This window comes from Sinohyriopsis cumingii, chromosome 11 (assembly GCF_028554795.1).
Source record: "Sinohyriopsis cumingii isolate HCF-2022 chromosome 11, ASM2855479v2, whole genome shotgun sequence".
Taxonomy (NCBI): Eukaryota; Metazoa; Mollusca; class Bivalvia; order Unionida; family Unionidae; genus Sinohyriopsis; species Sinohyriopsis cumingii.
In genome coordinates this window covers 60,204,326-60,222,780 of record NC_142971.1, presented here as the reverse complement: position 1 = coordinate 60,222,780, position 18,455 = coordinate 60,204,326, and the positions used below count along the sequence as shown (strand labels likewise).

The 18,455-nt window shown below is 33.6% G+C and overlaps 1 protein-coding gene across 3 annotated transcripts in view; it reads right to left on the bottom strand.

The window, feature by feature from the left end:
• Positions 1–18,455, bottom strand: part of LOC149788534 (MTRF1L release factor glutamine methyltransferase-like) — a 52,044-nt gene that overhangs the window by 13,103 nt on the left and 20,486 nt on the right. For all 3 annotated transcript variants that reach the window (XM_089974553.1, XM_089974551.1, XM_089974552.1), the window contains exons 4-5: positions 13,736–13,829; positions 10,228–10,359 (exon numbers count right to left, since the gene is read on the bottom strand). In XM_089974553.1, coding sequence (XP_089830679.1) covers positions 10,228–10,359; positions 13,736–13,829 — 226 coding nt within the window. The remainder of the gene's footprint in view (positions 1–10,227; positions 10,360–13,735; positions 13,830–18,455) is intronic.

Here is an 18,455-nt window from a genome sequence, read left to right as displayed (position 1 = left end):
ACAATACAGTTTTATTGTGTACCTGGTTCTCTTTGTCTTGTTTGTAAGTTACACATAGGTTGTTTACTTGAATTTGAGTTCAGGACCAAGCCTTGATTATGACCTTTGAAAGTTCTAGAAGCAAACTTGTTGACAGTATGCTGTAATTTTTAATTAGGATGACCGCGTTTTTCAGAAATAGCTACTACAACATAGTTCAAGTGGGGATGTATATAAGAATGAAGAAAACAAATTATTTAATCATTCCTATTTTAATACCGTTCTTTCTGAAATCACTTTTAGCTGTTATCAGATACAATATGAGAGGAATCATTTATTTCCATTATATATTGGAATTAAAAAGTCCTAATTGACTGTTTGGAAAACATTATTTGGGGATTGTTGTGAATTCATTCAAAGACATTTGGGATTATATCACTGTTATACATCAAGACTGATAGCATATCAAAATATTCAAGACTTCTGGTACATCAGCACATTCAAGATTGAAATTCATTCAGAACACTATAAATCTGGGCATGTTAGAGAACATTTAAGATTATTTGGGATTTAATTTACATTACTGTTCCACTACATTTTCACTTTAAAACTTAGAGAATTGTTGATTTGACTAAAGTTTTTGGTTTTACTTCTTTCTGTTACTTAGCTTATGACCATAAATTCATAACACAAGGATCTGCATAAACCATGCATATGGCTGTAAAGATTGAGAGATGGAGCACTTGAACAAAAGTCTTCATCTAGAATGAAGTTGCACTGAAAAGGCTCATATGCCAAGCTGTACACTCCCACTGTAATTTCATACAATTAGCACAAATGCCTTGGTATTATGACTGTATACTGTAAACTCATACAGTTAGCACAAATGCCAAGCAATGACTGTACACTGTAATCTCATACAGTAATCACAAATACTTTGGTATTATGATTGTAAACTGTAATCTCATACAGTTAGCACAAATGTCTTGGTATTATGACTGTACACTGTAATCTCATACAGTTAGCATAAATGCCTTGGCATTATGACTGTAATCTCATATGCCAAGCAATATGAATGTACACTCACATTGTAATTTCATACAGCTAGCACAAATGCCTTGGTATTATGACTGTACATTCACACCATACTCTCATATGCCAAGCAATATGACTGTACACTCACACTGTAATCTCATACAATTAGCACAAAATGACTTGGTATTAGGACTACACTCCCACTGTAATCTCAGAGTTAGCACCAATGCCTTGGTATTATGACAGTACACTCTCACTGTAATCTCATACATTTAGCACCACAAATGCCTTGGTATTATGACTGTACACTCGCACCATAATCTCATACAGTCAGCACAAATGCCTTGGCATTATGACTGTACACTCACACAGTAATCTCATACAGTTAACACAAATGCATTGGTATTATGACTATACATTCAGACAGTAATCTCATACAGTTATCATAAATGCCTTGGCATTATGACTGTACATTCACACAGTAATCTAATACAGTTAGCACAAAATGCCTTGATAGTATGAACGCACACTCAAACTAATCTCATACAGTCAGCACAAATGCCTTAGTATTGTGACTGTACACTCACACAGTAATCTCATACAGTTAGCACAAATGCCTTGGTATTATGACTGTACACTCACACTGTAATCTCATACAGTTAGCACAAATGCCTTGGTATTATGACTGCACAATGACACTGTACTTTCATACAGTTAGCACTTGCAAAACTTCTGACCTCTCCTTATAATTATATAACCAAAGAATGAATTTACCTGTTCGAATTTGTCTGATAAGGGGATAAGTCCAAAACTAGTCAGAAGCAACTCTAAACATCCATGTCTTGACAAACTTATAGTAAATCTGATATCCATGTCTTGACAAACTTATAGTAAATCTGTTATCCATGTCTTGACAAACTTATAGTAAATCTGATATCCATGTCTTGACAAACTTATAGTAAATCTGTTATCCATGTCTTGACAAACTTATAGTAAATCTGATATCCATGTCTTGACAAACTTATAGTAAATCTGTTATCCATGTCTTGACAAACTTATAGTAAATCTGATATCCATGTCTTGACAAACTTATAGTAAATCTGCTATCCATGTCTTGACAAACTTATAGTAAATCTGTTATCCATGTCTTGACAAACTTATAGTAAATCTGCTATCCATGTCTTGACAAACTTATAGTAAATCTGCTATCCATGTCTTGACAAACTCATAGTAAATATGTTATCCATGTCTTGACAAACTTATAGTAAATCTGTTATCCATGTCTTGACAAACTCATAGTAAATCTGTTATCCATGTCTTGACAAACTTATAGTAAATCTGTTATCCATGTCTTGACAAACTTATAGTAAATCTGTTATCCATGTCTTGACAAACTTATAGTAAATCTGATATCCATGTCTTGACAAACTTATAGTAAATCTGATATCCATGTCTTGACAAACTTATAGTAAATCTGTTATCCATGTCTTGACAAACTCGTAGTAAATCTGATATTCATGTCTTGACAAACTTATAGTAAATCTGCTATCCATGTCTTGACAAACTCATAGTAAATCTGTTATCCATGTCTTGTCAAACTTATAGTAAATCTGTTATCCATGTCTTGACAAACTTATAGTAAATCTGATATCCATGTTTTGACAAACTCATAGTAAATCTGTTATCCATGTCTTGACAAACTTATAGTAAATCTGTTATCCATGTCTTGACAAACTTACAGTAAATCTGCTATCCATGTCTTGACAAACTCATAGTAAATCTGTTATCCATGTCTTGACAAACTTATAGTAAATCTGTTATCCATGTCTTGACAAACTCATAGTAAATCTGATATCCATGTCTTGACAAACTTATAGTAAATCTGTTATCCATGTCTTGACAAACTTATAGTAAATCTGATATCCATGTCTTGACAAACTCATAGTAAATCTGTTATCCATGTCTTGACAAACTCATAGTAAATCTGTTATCCATGTCTTGACAAACTTATAGTAAATCTGTTATCCATGTCTTGACAAACTTATAGTAAATCTGCTATCCATGTCTTGACAAACTCATAGTAAATATGTTATCCATGTCTTGACAAACTTATAGTAAATCTGCTATCCATGTCTTGACAAACTTATAGTAAATATGTTATCCATGTCTTGACAAACTCATAGTAAATATGTTATCCATTTAGGAAATTAAATGCACTTTATGGTCAAACCAAAACTTCCAAGACTTATACTTACTAGATTAAAGCTACAATTATAGATAGACTCACACAACACATTAATTATAATTAGACTCACACAGCACATTAATTATAGATAGATTCACACAGCACATTAATTATAGATAGATTCACACAGCACATTAATTATAATTAGACTCACACAGCACATTAATTATAGATAGATTCACACAGCACATTAATGATACATAGATTCACACAGCACATTACAGATTCAAACAGCACATTAATTATAGATAGATTCACATAGCACATTAATTATAGATAGACTCATGCAGCACATTAATTATAGATTCACACAGCACATTAATTATAGTTAGACTCATGCAGCACATTAATTATAGATTCACACAGCACATTAATTATAGATAGATTCACATAGCACATTAATTATAGATAGACTCACGCAGCACATTAATTATAGATAGATTCACACAGCACATTAATTATAGATAGATTCACACAGCACATTAATTATCGATAGATTCACACAGCACATTAATTATAGATAGATTCACACAGCACATTAATTATAGATATACTCACACAGCACATTAATTATAATAGATTCACACAGCACATTAATTATAGATAGATTCACACATCACATTATAGATAGATTCACACAGCACATTAATTATAATTAGACTCACACAGCACATTAATTATAGATAGATTCACGCAGCACATTATTATAGATAGATTCACACAGCACATTAATTATAGATTCACACAGCACATTAATTATAGATAGATTCACACAGCAGATTAATTATAGATTCACACAGCACATTAATTATAGATTCACACAGCACATTAATTATAGATAGACTCACACAGCACATTATAGATAGATTCACACAGTGCATTAATTATAGATAAAATCACACAGCACATTAATTATAATTAGACTCACACAGCACATTACAGATTGACTCACACAGCACATTAATTATATATAGACTCACTCAGCACATTAATTATAGATTGAATCACACAGCATATGAATTATTGATAGACTCACACAGCACATTAATTATAGACTAACACGGCACATTAATTATAGAAAGTCTCACAAAGCAGAATAATGATAGACTCAAACTGCACATTAATTATAGATAGATTCACACAACACATTAATTATAATTAGACTCACACAGCACATTATTTATAGATAGATTCACACAGCACATTAATTATAAATAGATTCACACAGCAGATTAATTATAGATTCACACAGCACATTAATTATAGATAGATTCACACAGCAGATTAATTATAGATTCACACAGCACATTAATTATAGATAGATTCATACAGCACATTAATTATAGATAGACTCACACAGCACATTAATTATAGATAGACTCACACAGCACATTAATTATAGATAGACTCACACAGCACATTATAGACAGATTCACACAGTGCATTAATTATAGATAAAATCACACAGCACATTAATTATAATTAGACTCACACAGCACATTACAGATTGACTCACACAGCACATTAATTATATATAGACTCACTCAGCACATTAATTATAGATTGAATCACACAGCATATGAATTATTGATAGACTCACACAGCACATTATAGATTGACTCACACAGCACATTAATTATATACAGACTCATGCAGCACATTAATTATAGATAGAATCACACAGCATATGAATTACTGATAGACTCACACAACACATTAATTATAGACTAACACAGCACATTAATTATAGAAAGTCTCACAAAGCAGAATAATGATAGACTCAAACTGAACATTAACTATAGATAGATTCACACAACACATTAATTATAATTAGACTCACACAGCACATTAATTATAGATAGATTCACACAGCACATTAATTATAGATAGATTCACACAGCACATTAATTATAGATAGACTCACACAGCACATTAATTAAATTTTAACCAGCAAATTCTAGAAATAACAATTTCCATTTTAATAGAAAGCAGGAGAGTGCAGTTTTATAGAAATAGGGGCTAAAATATGATAATGATATAGCATATGAGTTAATGCATGTTTCCAGAGAAAAACACATCTCGGGTGGTTATCTTGCTATTTATTTTTGTTAATTCATTTAACAATATCTGTAAACATCTGGCAAGAACCGCTCTGGTGGCCTAGGGTTCGATCCCTGGTCGAGTCATACCAAATACTTACAAAGACAGTACTAACAGCTGCCATGCTTGGCACTCAGCATTAAGAGGTTAGTGTTAGGACTAGTCGGCCTGGTGTCAGGATAATGTGACTGGGTGGGACATCATGCTACATGTCTGCGGCATGATGCCCCTGTGCTAGACATCACTATAAACTGCCACACTGCAGACATCATAGCAATATGACTGAAAAATTGTTAAAGCTATGTTAAAAATCCAAATCACAAACACACAAACATCTGGCATAACTCAAGAGAAATGTGAGTGGTGCATTGTCATGCATGTATAGGTTGGAAACATTCTTAAATGTTGAGCAGAGCTGCTGTTTTTAAGAGATGGCTGTTAGCCAAATTTGGCCTTAATTCAATAAGAATAAAGGCAGCTTTTTTGCTGAGAGGAAAGTGGGCAACTGGCAATCAGGAACCATAACTCATAACATGCAAAAATTCTAACAATCAAGCTCATTTGTGGTCTCATCAATATCAAGCTGGCAACTAAATTTATTGTGGGGCCTGTCTAAGAATCAGGAACCATAACTCAGCTAAATGATGTAGCATAATACTGGAAATCAATCTCATTAATGGTCTCATCAAAATGCAGACCAAATTTAATTGAAATCCAATGAAGACAAAGATTTATCACAAAAAAACAAAAGTGAAGAGGTTATCCAACCAGGGGCTATAACTGTTATGAAATGTTGTATAATGCTGATAATCCAAGGTCTTATCCATATTATTATTATGCCAACCAACTTGGTTAAATTCCAATTATAAATAAAGGACTTATTGTGCAGAAATGTAAGTGTGTGACTGATAAAAAATACTCTATCAAGGCCTCACGAATCACAAGCTGTTTGCAAAACATGACTGAAATTAGGTTATTATTACTGTGAGTAAATGAATGTGGAGAGGTCTGGCAATCAGTGCAATAACTGAATAGAATGACAATCAAACTCAGACAAGTCTCATCAAGTCCCAAGTTTTTAATGAAATGAAATAATAACTAGGAAAATAATGGGCCTTATGGGAAATTTGCAAGGCATCAAGAATAAAGTAAAATAGAAAACGAAATGCCCACATTTTCACTCACAGCAATTTCTGATTGTAACAAAATGGCTTATGACATCACTAAAACTACATGACACATATTTTCTGATTAATATAACAAAACAGCTTATGACATCACTAAAATTAAATTACACATATTGCAATGTATTTTCTGATTATAACAACACTGCATTATGAAATCACATGACACATTAATTTTCTCAAAAACTATGAATACTAAATTTAATCAACATATATATGATTTAAGCAAGTGGGAGAGAGTGAGATTCGTTTTGCTCCTCTACATTTTAGGCAAATAAATATGCTTTAAGATTACAGTCACCTGCTGCATTTCAGTGCAACTATAGTTGCTTGTTGTAGATTTAGTATTGACTATAGTTATTTGTTGTAGATTTAGTATTGACTACAGTTATTTGTTGTAGATTTAGTATTGACTATAGTTATTTGTTGTAGACTTAGCACTGACTATAGTTATTTGTTGTAGATTTAGTATTGACTATAGTTATTTGTTGGAGATTTAGTATTGACTATAGCTGCTTGCTGTAGTCTTGGTATTGACTATAGTTGCTTGCTGTAGATTTAGCATTGACTATAGTTGCTTGTTGTAGACTTAGTATTGCCTATAGTTGCTTGCTGTAGATTTAGTATTTGACTATTGGTGCTTGTTGTAGATGTAGTATTGATTATAGCTGCTTGTTGTAGACTTAGTATTGCCTATAGTTGCTTGCTGTAGATTTAGCATTAAATATAGTTGCTTGTTGTAGACTTAGTATTTGACTATAGTTGCTTGTTGTAGATTTAGTATTGATATAGTTGCTTGTTGTAGATTTAGTATTGACTATAGTTGCTTGCTGTAGATTTAGTCTTGACTATAGTTGCTTGTTGTAGATTTATTATTGACTATAGTTGCTTGTTGTAGATTTAGTATTGACTATAGTTGCTTGTTGTAGATTTAGTATTGACTATAGTTGCTTGTTGTAGATTTAGTATTGATATAGTTGCTTGCTGTAGATTTAGTATTGACTATAGTTGCTTGCTGTAGATTTAGTCTTGACTATAGTTGCTTGTTGTAGATTTAGCATTGATATAGTTGCTTGTTGTAGATTTAGTATTGACTATAGTTGCTTGTTGTAGATTTAGTATTGATATAGTTGCTTGCTGTAGATTTAGTCTTGATATAGTTGCTTGCTGTAGATTTAGTCTTGACTATAGTTGCTTGTTGTAGATTTAGCATTGACTATAGTTGCTTGTTGTAGATTTAGTATTGATATAGTTGCTTGTTGTAGATTTAGTATTGACTATAGTTGCTTGCTGTAGATTTAGTCTTGACTATAGTTGCTTGTTGTAGATTTAGTATTGATATAGTTGCTTGTTGTAGATTTAGTATTGACTATAGTTGCTTGTTGTAGATTTAGTATTGATATAGTTGCTTGCTGTAGATTTAGTCTTGATATAGTTGCTTGCTGTAGATTTAGTCTTGACTATAGTTGCTTGTTGTAGATTTAGTATTGATATAGTTGCTTGTTGTAGATTTAGCATTGACTATAGTTGCTTGTTGTAGATTTAGTATTGATATAGTTGCTTGTTGTAGATTTAGTATTGACTATAGTTGCTTGCTGTAGATTTAGTCTTGACTATAGTTGCTTGTTGAAATTTAGCATTGACTATAGTTGCTTGTTGAAATTTAGCATTGACTATAGTTGCTTGTTGAAATTTAGCATTGACTATAGTTGCTTGTTGAAATTTAGCATTGACTATAGTTGCTTGTTGAAATTTAGCATTGACTATAGTTGCTTGTTGAAATTTAGCATTGACTATAGTTGCTTGTTGAAATTTAGCATTGACTATAGTTGCTTGTTGAAATTTAGCATTGACTATAGTTGCTTGTTGTAGACTTAATATTTGACTATAGTTGCTTGTTGTAGACTTGGTATTGGACAACTTGGATGAAGAATAGTCAATGTAGCTTTCCAAGAAATTTAGTGAACTTATACTCTCACTTTCTCCAGAGAAATACAAATCTGATATACCAAAATCTGAACCACTGGATATGACTTTTCTTGTGAAGTCCAAACATGTTCATAGACTGAAATGCAGATATTTTCTCTACCAGTAAGTCAAATCATGTTTATATACATTGAAATCCAGACCTTTGGATCTCATTTTTCTTTCTACTGACATTTCAAATCATGTTTATATTGTTATGCATATTTAATTTGTATTATTTCTTGGCTTTTCTTAATTATGATATGTTTATACATTTGTATTTAGTACCTAACCTTATCCAGAATTAAGTTCACTGTGTACCTGACCAGGGACTTCATTTTGTAAACAATATAATACATAGCTAATATTTCTCTATGAGTGTGGATCAAATATCCTGATCATTATCAATAAACATGTTTATTTGGGTCTTGGTGTAAAACATCAGATTTCCACATGGAAATTCTTAAACTTGTTGACAACTTTGAATGTTTTATAAAGGAGGCTGACCTACCTATTAATATGTCTTAGTTTTTTTTATACAATGTTGTTTACTTGAGAAATTACTCATTCTTGCTTTAACATCTTGAAGCAGAATCAGACTTATTGTTGCTTTCAATGGATTAATTTATTCAAATTATTACTGACTGGAAATACAAAGTGCTCATCAATAATATTCTTAGGCTGGAAAATTAATTTGGAATTATAGTGAATTCAGACAAGAACATTTTAGGATTATATTTTTGTGACACATCAAAAGACTCTTAGCACATCACCACAATCCAGGCCACTGTCACATTTGAATGTTCATGACTATAGGCACATCAACACATTCAATATTGAGTTTTATTTGGAATAACAATGGAACTCAAAACATTTGGACCTGTGATATAATTTTAGGACTATTTGGGATTTAATTCACAATATCATAAGTTTCTTTTAATTTTCACTCTTTATTCTAAAGAAATAAATTATACACTGAATTTAATAAAACTTGTTGGATTTTGCTCTTTTCTGTTATATAGAGTCATAACAATATATCAAAATCCAGACCACTGGATTAGACTTTTCTTTCTATTGGTAAGTTCAATCATGCTTATTTATCAAAATGCAGGCCTCTGGATCAGAGTTCTATTAGCAAGTCAAATCATGCTTACTTATGGAGTTTATATCCCAATAATTTCCAAATCTCTTTCTAATGCAACTTCAAACACAGAAACATGTAATTAAACATGTTGCATATTTCTGATTGCTTACGTCATATACAAGACATGGACTGGCTACTGTTGATACGGATGAATGTCAACCTCATGATCCATCATTCTAAGGGCATTATTTTTTCCCTCCTGCAATTTTCTTCCTTTACAGTTAACAAGTTTACATTTAATATCTCTAACTCTCATCAGCCCTTTTTATTGCAAACAGCAGTCTGACTACTGAGGATTGCACATCCCAACATGTGTTTGTGAAAACAAACATGGTGTTGGTTGGATTTCCTAAATTTTCAGTTATCATCATTAGCAAATTTCCAGGAAGATCCATTATGCAGATAAAGTGTGAGGGATGGACAGAAAAGAATGGAAGAATATATAACTAAAAAGGCCCAATTTAATAGCATTTTCAAAGAAAAGTAATGGGATGGAAAAAAAACAGTACCCTGTTTTAGATTTGAGCATTTCTAGCATCACTGTTATATCTTATGGTAAGTAGTAATTCATATACCTTATTCAAACTGTGTACAAGATGTAGCGATACTGCACCCGACCCACATCCAATCTCCAACACATGTATAGGGCTAAGTCTTCCTTTAACTTGCTGGTGAATGATATCTTTTTCTACATAACTTGCTAGCTCCTGAAAAATTACACACAAGAGACAAGAAAGTTGATTTAAAATATAAATACATCTGAAATCATTGCTTTTATTCCTTAAGTTTTGTACACATTTTAATTTTAGCAAAATCAAAAGCACTTCATTTCAAAAAAAAAAATTAAATGTCACCTAATTAATCTAAAATTATTATGATTTTACTTTTTTACTAATTCTTGTGGGATGAATGTCAATTTAAATAAATTGTCCTATTTCTTTTTGTTCTTAAATTTCCATGAAATGGAGTTGCGACAAGATTTAAAGGTCAAGCCATCTTAGAAGTATTATCGCTACTCCTAATTGAACAGGTGGTCATATTGACGGGGAGTTTTTAATAAAAGATTTGTATATATCTAGTTGTCCCTAAATGATGATGAGATTAAATCTTATGTTAGAATTATCATAAATGTATTCTGATGACAAGAATAAATTATATCTCATAATAAGCATAAACATACCCTGATGATGAGATTAAATCTTGCTAGAATGAGCATAAATGTATTCTGATGATGAGATTAAATCTTATGTTAGAATGATCATAAATGTATTCTGATGATGAGATTAAATCTTATGTTAGAATGATCATAAATGTATTCTAATGATGAGATTAAATCTTATGTTAGAATGATCATAAATGTATTCTGATGATGAGATTAAATCTTATGTTAGAATGATCATAAATGTATTCTAATGATGAGATTAAATCTTATTTTAGAATGATCATAAATGTATTCTGATGATGAGATTAAATCTTATGTTAGAATGATCATAAAATGTATTCTGATGATGAGATTAAATCTTATGTTAGAATGATCATAAATGTATTCTGATGATGAGATTAAATCTTATGTTAGAATGATCATAAAATGTATTCTGATGATGAGATTAAATCTTATGTTAGAATGATCATAAATGTATTCTGATGACAAGAATAAATTATATCTCATAATAAGCATAAACATACCCTGATGATGAGATTAAATCTTGCTAGAATGAGCATAAATGTATTCTGATGATGAGATTAAATCTTATGTTAGAATGATCATAAATGTATTCTGATGATGAGATTAAATCTTATGTTAGAATGATCATAAATGTATTCTGATGATGAGATTAAATCTTATGTTAGAATGATCATAAATGTATTCTAATGATGAGATTAAATCTTATGTTAGAATGATCATAAAATGTATTCTGATGATGAGATTAAATCTTATGTTAGAATGATCATAAATGTATTCTGATGATGAGATTAAATCTTATGTTAGAATGATCATAAAATGTATTCTGATGATGAGATTAAATCTTATGTTAGAATGATCATAAATGTATTCTGATGATGAGATTAAATCTTATGTTAGAATGATCATAAATGTATTCTAATGATGAGATTAAATCTTATTTTAGAATGATCATAAATGTATTCTGATGATGAGATTAAATCTTATGTTAGAATGAATAACCATGGCAAACCAAATCTGGTGCTAGATTATAATTACATGTATATATTTGAAACTATAAATAAGCAATAAACAGACAAACTAAATGTGATTTAGCAAGAAAAGAAGTAAAACAACCCAGTTTCATTCTTAGAGGTTGATGTCTTACACTGGATTTAATCCTGAGACCTCTAGCAGACACACCCATCACTTTGACTGAACTAAACTTATTTTTTGGTTATTAAATATCTTTATACCATAATCATTACACGTACGAAAATCTAATTTTAAAATATGTTCCAATAGTATATTTTTCACATAAAGCACAGTCAAGATTAATCATGAAAATGACTGCATTTTGTTACAATATTCTTTGGAGTAAAATTTAGGTAAGCACTACCTTGTGTTTTAGAATAAAAATGGTTTTAAAACTTGGGCAAAACATCTTAAAAATAAAAAAAGGGCATAAACTGTCTCTTTTGTAATATATTCAATAAAATGAAAATAAATCAATGCTTTAATTTATGGGAAATTTTCAAGAAAGTAGGAGTTTATTGTTAAAAAAATATCAAACTATTTTGTCTTTAAAATTGAAATTTCTGCCTGAAAAGTGGCCTTTTTAAGGACAAAATTCCATAAAAATGCTGATGTCTTTTCTCTTTAAGTATATATTTTATACACAAATATCAAAAGACTAACTTTTAAAAAATTTAAGATGTTTAAAACTTGAAAACTTAAAAAATTGAAGACACAGAATTATTCAAATCTACCCAGAACAAACTGTATATTATAAAACACTTTTATTGCTGGTTTGTCCTACAATGCATATCTTGAGACTGGAAAACACCGTCTCTTGTATACAAACACATTCTACTTTCATAAGTCTTTCCTGATGATTCTGTATCACAGGAATAAATTTCATGACACACTATGCAATTTGTATCACTGGAATAAATTTCATGACACACTATGCATTTTGTAACACAGGAATAAATTTCATGACACACTGTGCATTTTGTATCAAAGAAATAAATTTCATGTAAAAAATGCACTGTGTGCCATGAAATTTACCACACTCAAAAGAGCATATCACTCCCTTACAGTTATGACAATCAAAAGAGCACATCAGTCCCTTACAGTCACGACAATCAAAAGAGCATATCAGTCCCATACAGTCAAGATAATCAAAAGAGCATATCAGTCCCATACAGTCAAGATAATCAAAAGAGCATATCAGTCCCATACAGTCAAGATAATCAAAAGAGCATATCAGTCCCATACAGTCACGACAATCAGAAGAGCATATCAGTCCCATACAGTCACGACAATCAAAAGAGCATATCAGTCCCATACAGTCACGACAATCAGAAGAGCATATCAGTCCCATACAGTCACGACAATCAAAAGAGCATATCAGTCCCTTACAGTCACCACAATTAAAAGAGCATATCAGTTCCATACAATCACAACAATCAAAAGGGCATTAGGAGAGCTATAGTTATTGTCTTTATAATAGCCATGTACAAGTGGGCCATAGTTTTTGTCTCTATAATAACCATGTATAAGAGGGCTCCTTTTTTTCTCTGTGATAACCATGTCCAATTAATTTACCACATATCTAAGCTCTCTCTCTCTCTCAAGCAAGCTCTTCTGTGAGTGAGATTGATATGTTAGTTTTGGTCACCAAATATCACCAACTTAAAGCCCATAACTATGGATAGGAAAGTACTACCTCCCCTTTCCCCAATTAAAAGACCAATCTGACCTTCAAATGCCATGAAGTTACAGCCCATGACCATGGATAGGTGGAAACAAACTCCACTTTCTTTACCTAAATTACCACTTTGGCCTTCAATGATACTTCATGCATATTATCAGAATGTGAACAACTTGATTGTAAAATGTATAGCTGTTAATTATACCTCTGTTTCTGGTCTGGGAATGAACACTGGGGGTCTCATCTTCAGTGTAAGACTATGAAAGTCCCATTCTCCGAGAATATATTGCACAGGAACACTGAAATAGAATAAAAGACTCATTTGTTAAACCCCTCAAACAGTGATATGAAAAACATACTATAATCTGACAGATATGGTATTTTTGTGGGGGGTAAAACTAAGTTTAACTATGCAATACTTACCTGTCACTATTGTGTAGCTAGTCTATTTTCATGCTGAAAGGTCACCATCCATTTTATGTCAATAGATCCTCCCAAATAATGAAGAAAAGTTAGTATGACCATTTGCACAATACTCTGTATGTCGCATGGTCATGTGGAGAATGTAGATAATTTTAGTCTATTTTCATGCTGAAAGGTCACCATCCATTTTATGTCAATAGATCCTCCCAAATAATGAAGAAAAGTTAGTATGACCATTTGCACAATACTCTGTATGTCGCATGGTCATGTGGAGAATGTAGATAATTTTACCAGTCATCTTCTATACTATACAAGACATCAGAGCAGGGTGGGAGGAGGACTTCTGGCAATAGCATCAGGTAAGTATTGCATAATTATAATTACTTTTCTCAATTCCCAAAAATATGTTCTAATTGCAGCAATTACTCATCCCATTACTAGTGTGTAGCTGAATTTGTCAGTTAGGAGGGTATGTTGATTCCCTTGACAAACTGAACAAAAACCGAGAAACTGAAATGTACTCACATTAGTGGGAGAGATCCACCTATAGGAGGTTAATGTATCTCTGAGCCAAATGTTGGGCAATAACAAAAGGCCCTAGAGAAAAAAATGCATGTGCTCTGTTGTGCTAATGAGTAGAGGTAAAAGCTGGAAAAGGTAGCATGGGAATGTCAAAAAGCTGCTTTCCTGACATCCTCCAAGCTGAACGATTAATATGTGGTAGCAGCAAAACAAGCTTCATAGGCTTTTAATTTCATAAAGGAATAGTCTCAATTTGTAAGTGACTGATATGCTCTTTTAATTGTGGTAACTGTATGGGACTGATATGCTCTTTTGATTGTGGTGACTGTATGGGACTGATATGCTCTTTTAATTGTGGTGACTGTAAGTGACTGATATGCTCTTTTGATTGTCATAACTGTAAGGGACTGATATGCTCTTTTGATTGTCATGGCTGTATGGACTGATATGCTTTTTTGATTGTCGTGACTGTAAGGGACCGATATGCTCATTTAATTGTCATAACTGTAAGGGACTGATACGCTCTTTTGATTGTGGTTACTGTATGGGACTGATATTCTCTTTTGATTGTGGTGACAGTTTGGGACTGATATGCTCTTTTGATTGTGGTAACTGTAAGGGACTGATATGCTCATTTAATTGTGGTAACTGTATGGGACTGATATGCTCTTTTAATTGTGGTAACTGTAAGGGACTGATATGCTCTTTTAATTGTGGTAACTGTAAGGGACTGATATGCTCTTTTGATTGTCGTGATTGTATGGGACTGATATGCTCTTTTAATTGTGGTGACTGTATGGGACTGATATGCTCTTTTAATTGTGGTGACTGTAAGGGACTGATATGCTCTTTTGATTGTCGCGACTGTATGGGACTGATATGTTCTTTTGATTGTCGTTACTGTATGGGACCGATATGCTCTTCTGATTGTCGTGACTGTATGGGACTGATATGCTCTTTTGATTGTTGTGACTGTAAGGGACTGATATGTTCTTTTGATTGAGGTAACTGTATGAGACTGATATTGTCTTTTGATTGTCATGACTGTAAGGGACTGATATGCTCTTTTGTTTGTTGTGGCTGTATGAGACTGATATGCTCTTTTGATTGTCATAACTGTAAGGGACTGATATGCTCTTTTGATTGTGGTTACTGTATGGGACTGATATGCTCTTTTGATTGTCATAACTGTATGGGGCTGATATGCTCTTTTGATTGTCATAACTGTAAGGGACTGATATTCTCTTTTGATTGTGGTGACTGTATGGAAATGATATTCTCTTTTGATTGTGGTTACTGTATGGGACTGATATGATCTTTCGATTGTGGTGACTATGAAAATGATATGCTCCTTTGGTTGTGGTGACTGTATGGGACTGATATGTTCTTTGATTGTCATAGCTGTAAAAGACTGATATGCTCTTTTGATTGTGGTAACTGTATGGGACTGATATGATCTTTTGATTGTGGTGACAGTATGGGACTGATATACTCTGTTGATTGTGGTGACAGTATGGGACTGATATACTCTGTTGATTGTGGTGACAGTATGGGACTGATATGCTCTTTTGATTATCTTGACTGTAAGGGACTGATAGGCTCTTTTGATTGTGGTGACTAAGGAACTGATAGGCTCTTTTGATTGTGGTGACTGTAAGGGATTGATATGCTCTTTTGATTGTCGTGGCTGTATGGGACTGATAGGCTCTTTTGATTTTGGTGACTGTATGGGACTGATATGCTCTTTTGATTGTGGTAACTGTAAGGGACTGATATGCTCTTTTGATTGTGGTGACTTTAAGGGATTGATAGGCTCTTTTGATTGTGGTGACTGTAAGGGACTGATATGCTCTTTTGATTGTCATAACTGTATGGGACTGATAGGCTCTTTTGATTGTGGTGACAATCTACCAGGACATAGTGGCAGCCAAACTGCCTATGGCACCCTTAGGAGGGAGGAAGAGATTTTCCTCTTTTTGCTTTAGAGCCATTTAGACAGAGCGTGCACAGCAGATATGAGTTTATCTTGATCATCCCTGGCACAGATTTATCTACAAATGGGGATCTCTATAGACAGGGGAGTTACTGAAGGTAATTGATTTTAGCGAGAAATCATGGTTGGCAAAAACAGAGATAGCCAGGGTCAATAGACAAGGCATGAATCTACTTCTTCATCTTGCAAAAGCAAGAGTGAGTAGGAACACAGTTTTGTGTGTAATTTCTTGAAAGGAAGCTTCACTCAATGGTTCATAATAGGCTTTGACTAATGACCATAAAATACAAGAAAGATTCCATCTGGGCATAAGAGAGTGGGAGAGAGGTTTCTGGAGCTCAAAATACTTAATACGACTGACAAAGTGTGAATCTGAACTGATCTCCATGCCCAGAGAAAATTTAGGAGTCTTGGGAATGGCACATCAATAGCCCTTGATAGTGAATACTGGTCTCAAAAAGGAACAAAAGGAAATCAGTAGTTAAAGTTACAGAGAGGCAGCTAGGATCAACATGTTTCCTACTACAGCAATCACAGAAGATTCTCCACCTGGCATCATAGACCTTGGATGTAGAAGCTCTCCTGGCCTGAATGATACAACTGGCAACTTGGCCCAAATACCTGTTTTAGAGAGAGATCACTTGAGATGAGCCAGGCATGAAGGTGGAGAATGTGTGGACTGTTGTAGAGGAGGGATCCCCGGTGTTGTGACAGGATCTGAGTCAAGTGATTGACAGGTCTAGGAGATCATTGAACCATGATCGCTGAGGCCACAGTGTGGCAATGAAAATTATATAAGCAGTGGAAGTTCTGACCTTTTGCTTAACTTGTGACAGCAGTTGGATAGCAGAACCCAGAACTGAAATACTTCCCTGTCCATGCAAAACTGAGATATCTGTGGTGTGGAAATACTGGGATGTGCAAATAGGAATCCTGAAGGTTGATGGAGATGGCCCAAATGAACAGACAAAGAGTGTTCCAGAGTGAGGAGGTTGTCTCCATCTTTAAGGTTTCTTCCAAATAAACTGACTGAGTGGGTAGAGATTGATTATGAGTCAAAATTTTCTGCTTTTCTTGGTTACCTGGAAGATATGGGAGTAAAAGGAGGGAGACTGATCATTCAGGACCCTCTCAACTGCCCTTTCTGCAAAAGGGTGGGTTCCTCTTCCCTCAATTTTACCAGACTGGACTGGGGAAAGAAAATAAGGGTCATTCATAGATGGGATTATTCTCAAAACTGGATTTGATAACCCTCACTCATGATGGAGAGGATCCACCATTCTCCATTATGCTTGACCAAGCTTCTTAGAAAGGCCTAGTCAAACACCTACTGGGACATTCAGATGCCAGGGCTGTCCCCACCTACTTTCTCCAGTGGGAAAGGAAGGAGGGTAAATGAACATCCTCTTTTGGGGTCTGTGGTTTGTGGATTGAACTGGGGCTGCTCCTGCTTGAAAAATGTTGTGGATGGTCCCTGAGGGCAATTTGCCTTAACAAGTTTCCTGGCCAATTGCAATTGGCCAGGAGTGGATGTTAAGAATTGATGTTGATGATTCAGCAACTCTTGAGAAGACATAGTATGTGGAACCCCCAATGAGGACCTAGTGGATCAGTCCAATCAACATCATGGTGGATGTGCAGAAATTCTGCAGATAATGCCATTGCAAGAGAAAGTGCATGCCAGGATGTCTTGGCCACAGCTTCTAGCATGCATTGTAAGGCAGCTGGATTGTATGGCCTCTCTCAGAATACTAATGGAAGTAGCTGAGAATAGCTTGGCATGTGAAGCTATGTTATGAGTAACCAGGTTTTCTGCTCCATGGAATCAATTATTTTGATGGGAAGGCAAGCCCAGGTTCCCAAAGAAATACCACTTTTTCCACATTGGCATCCAGTTGGGTAGATTTGGTAGGCCACTTCAAGGAATGTACCCTGATACCTGGCAGAAGGTACAAGGAGTCTCAACACTGAAGGAGGAACAAACTAA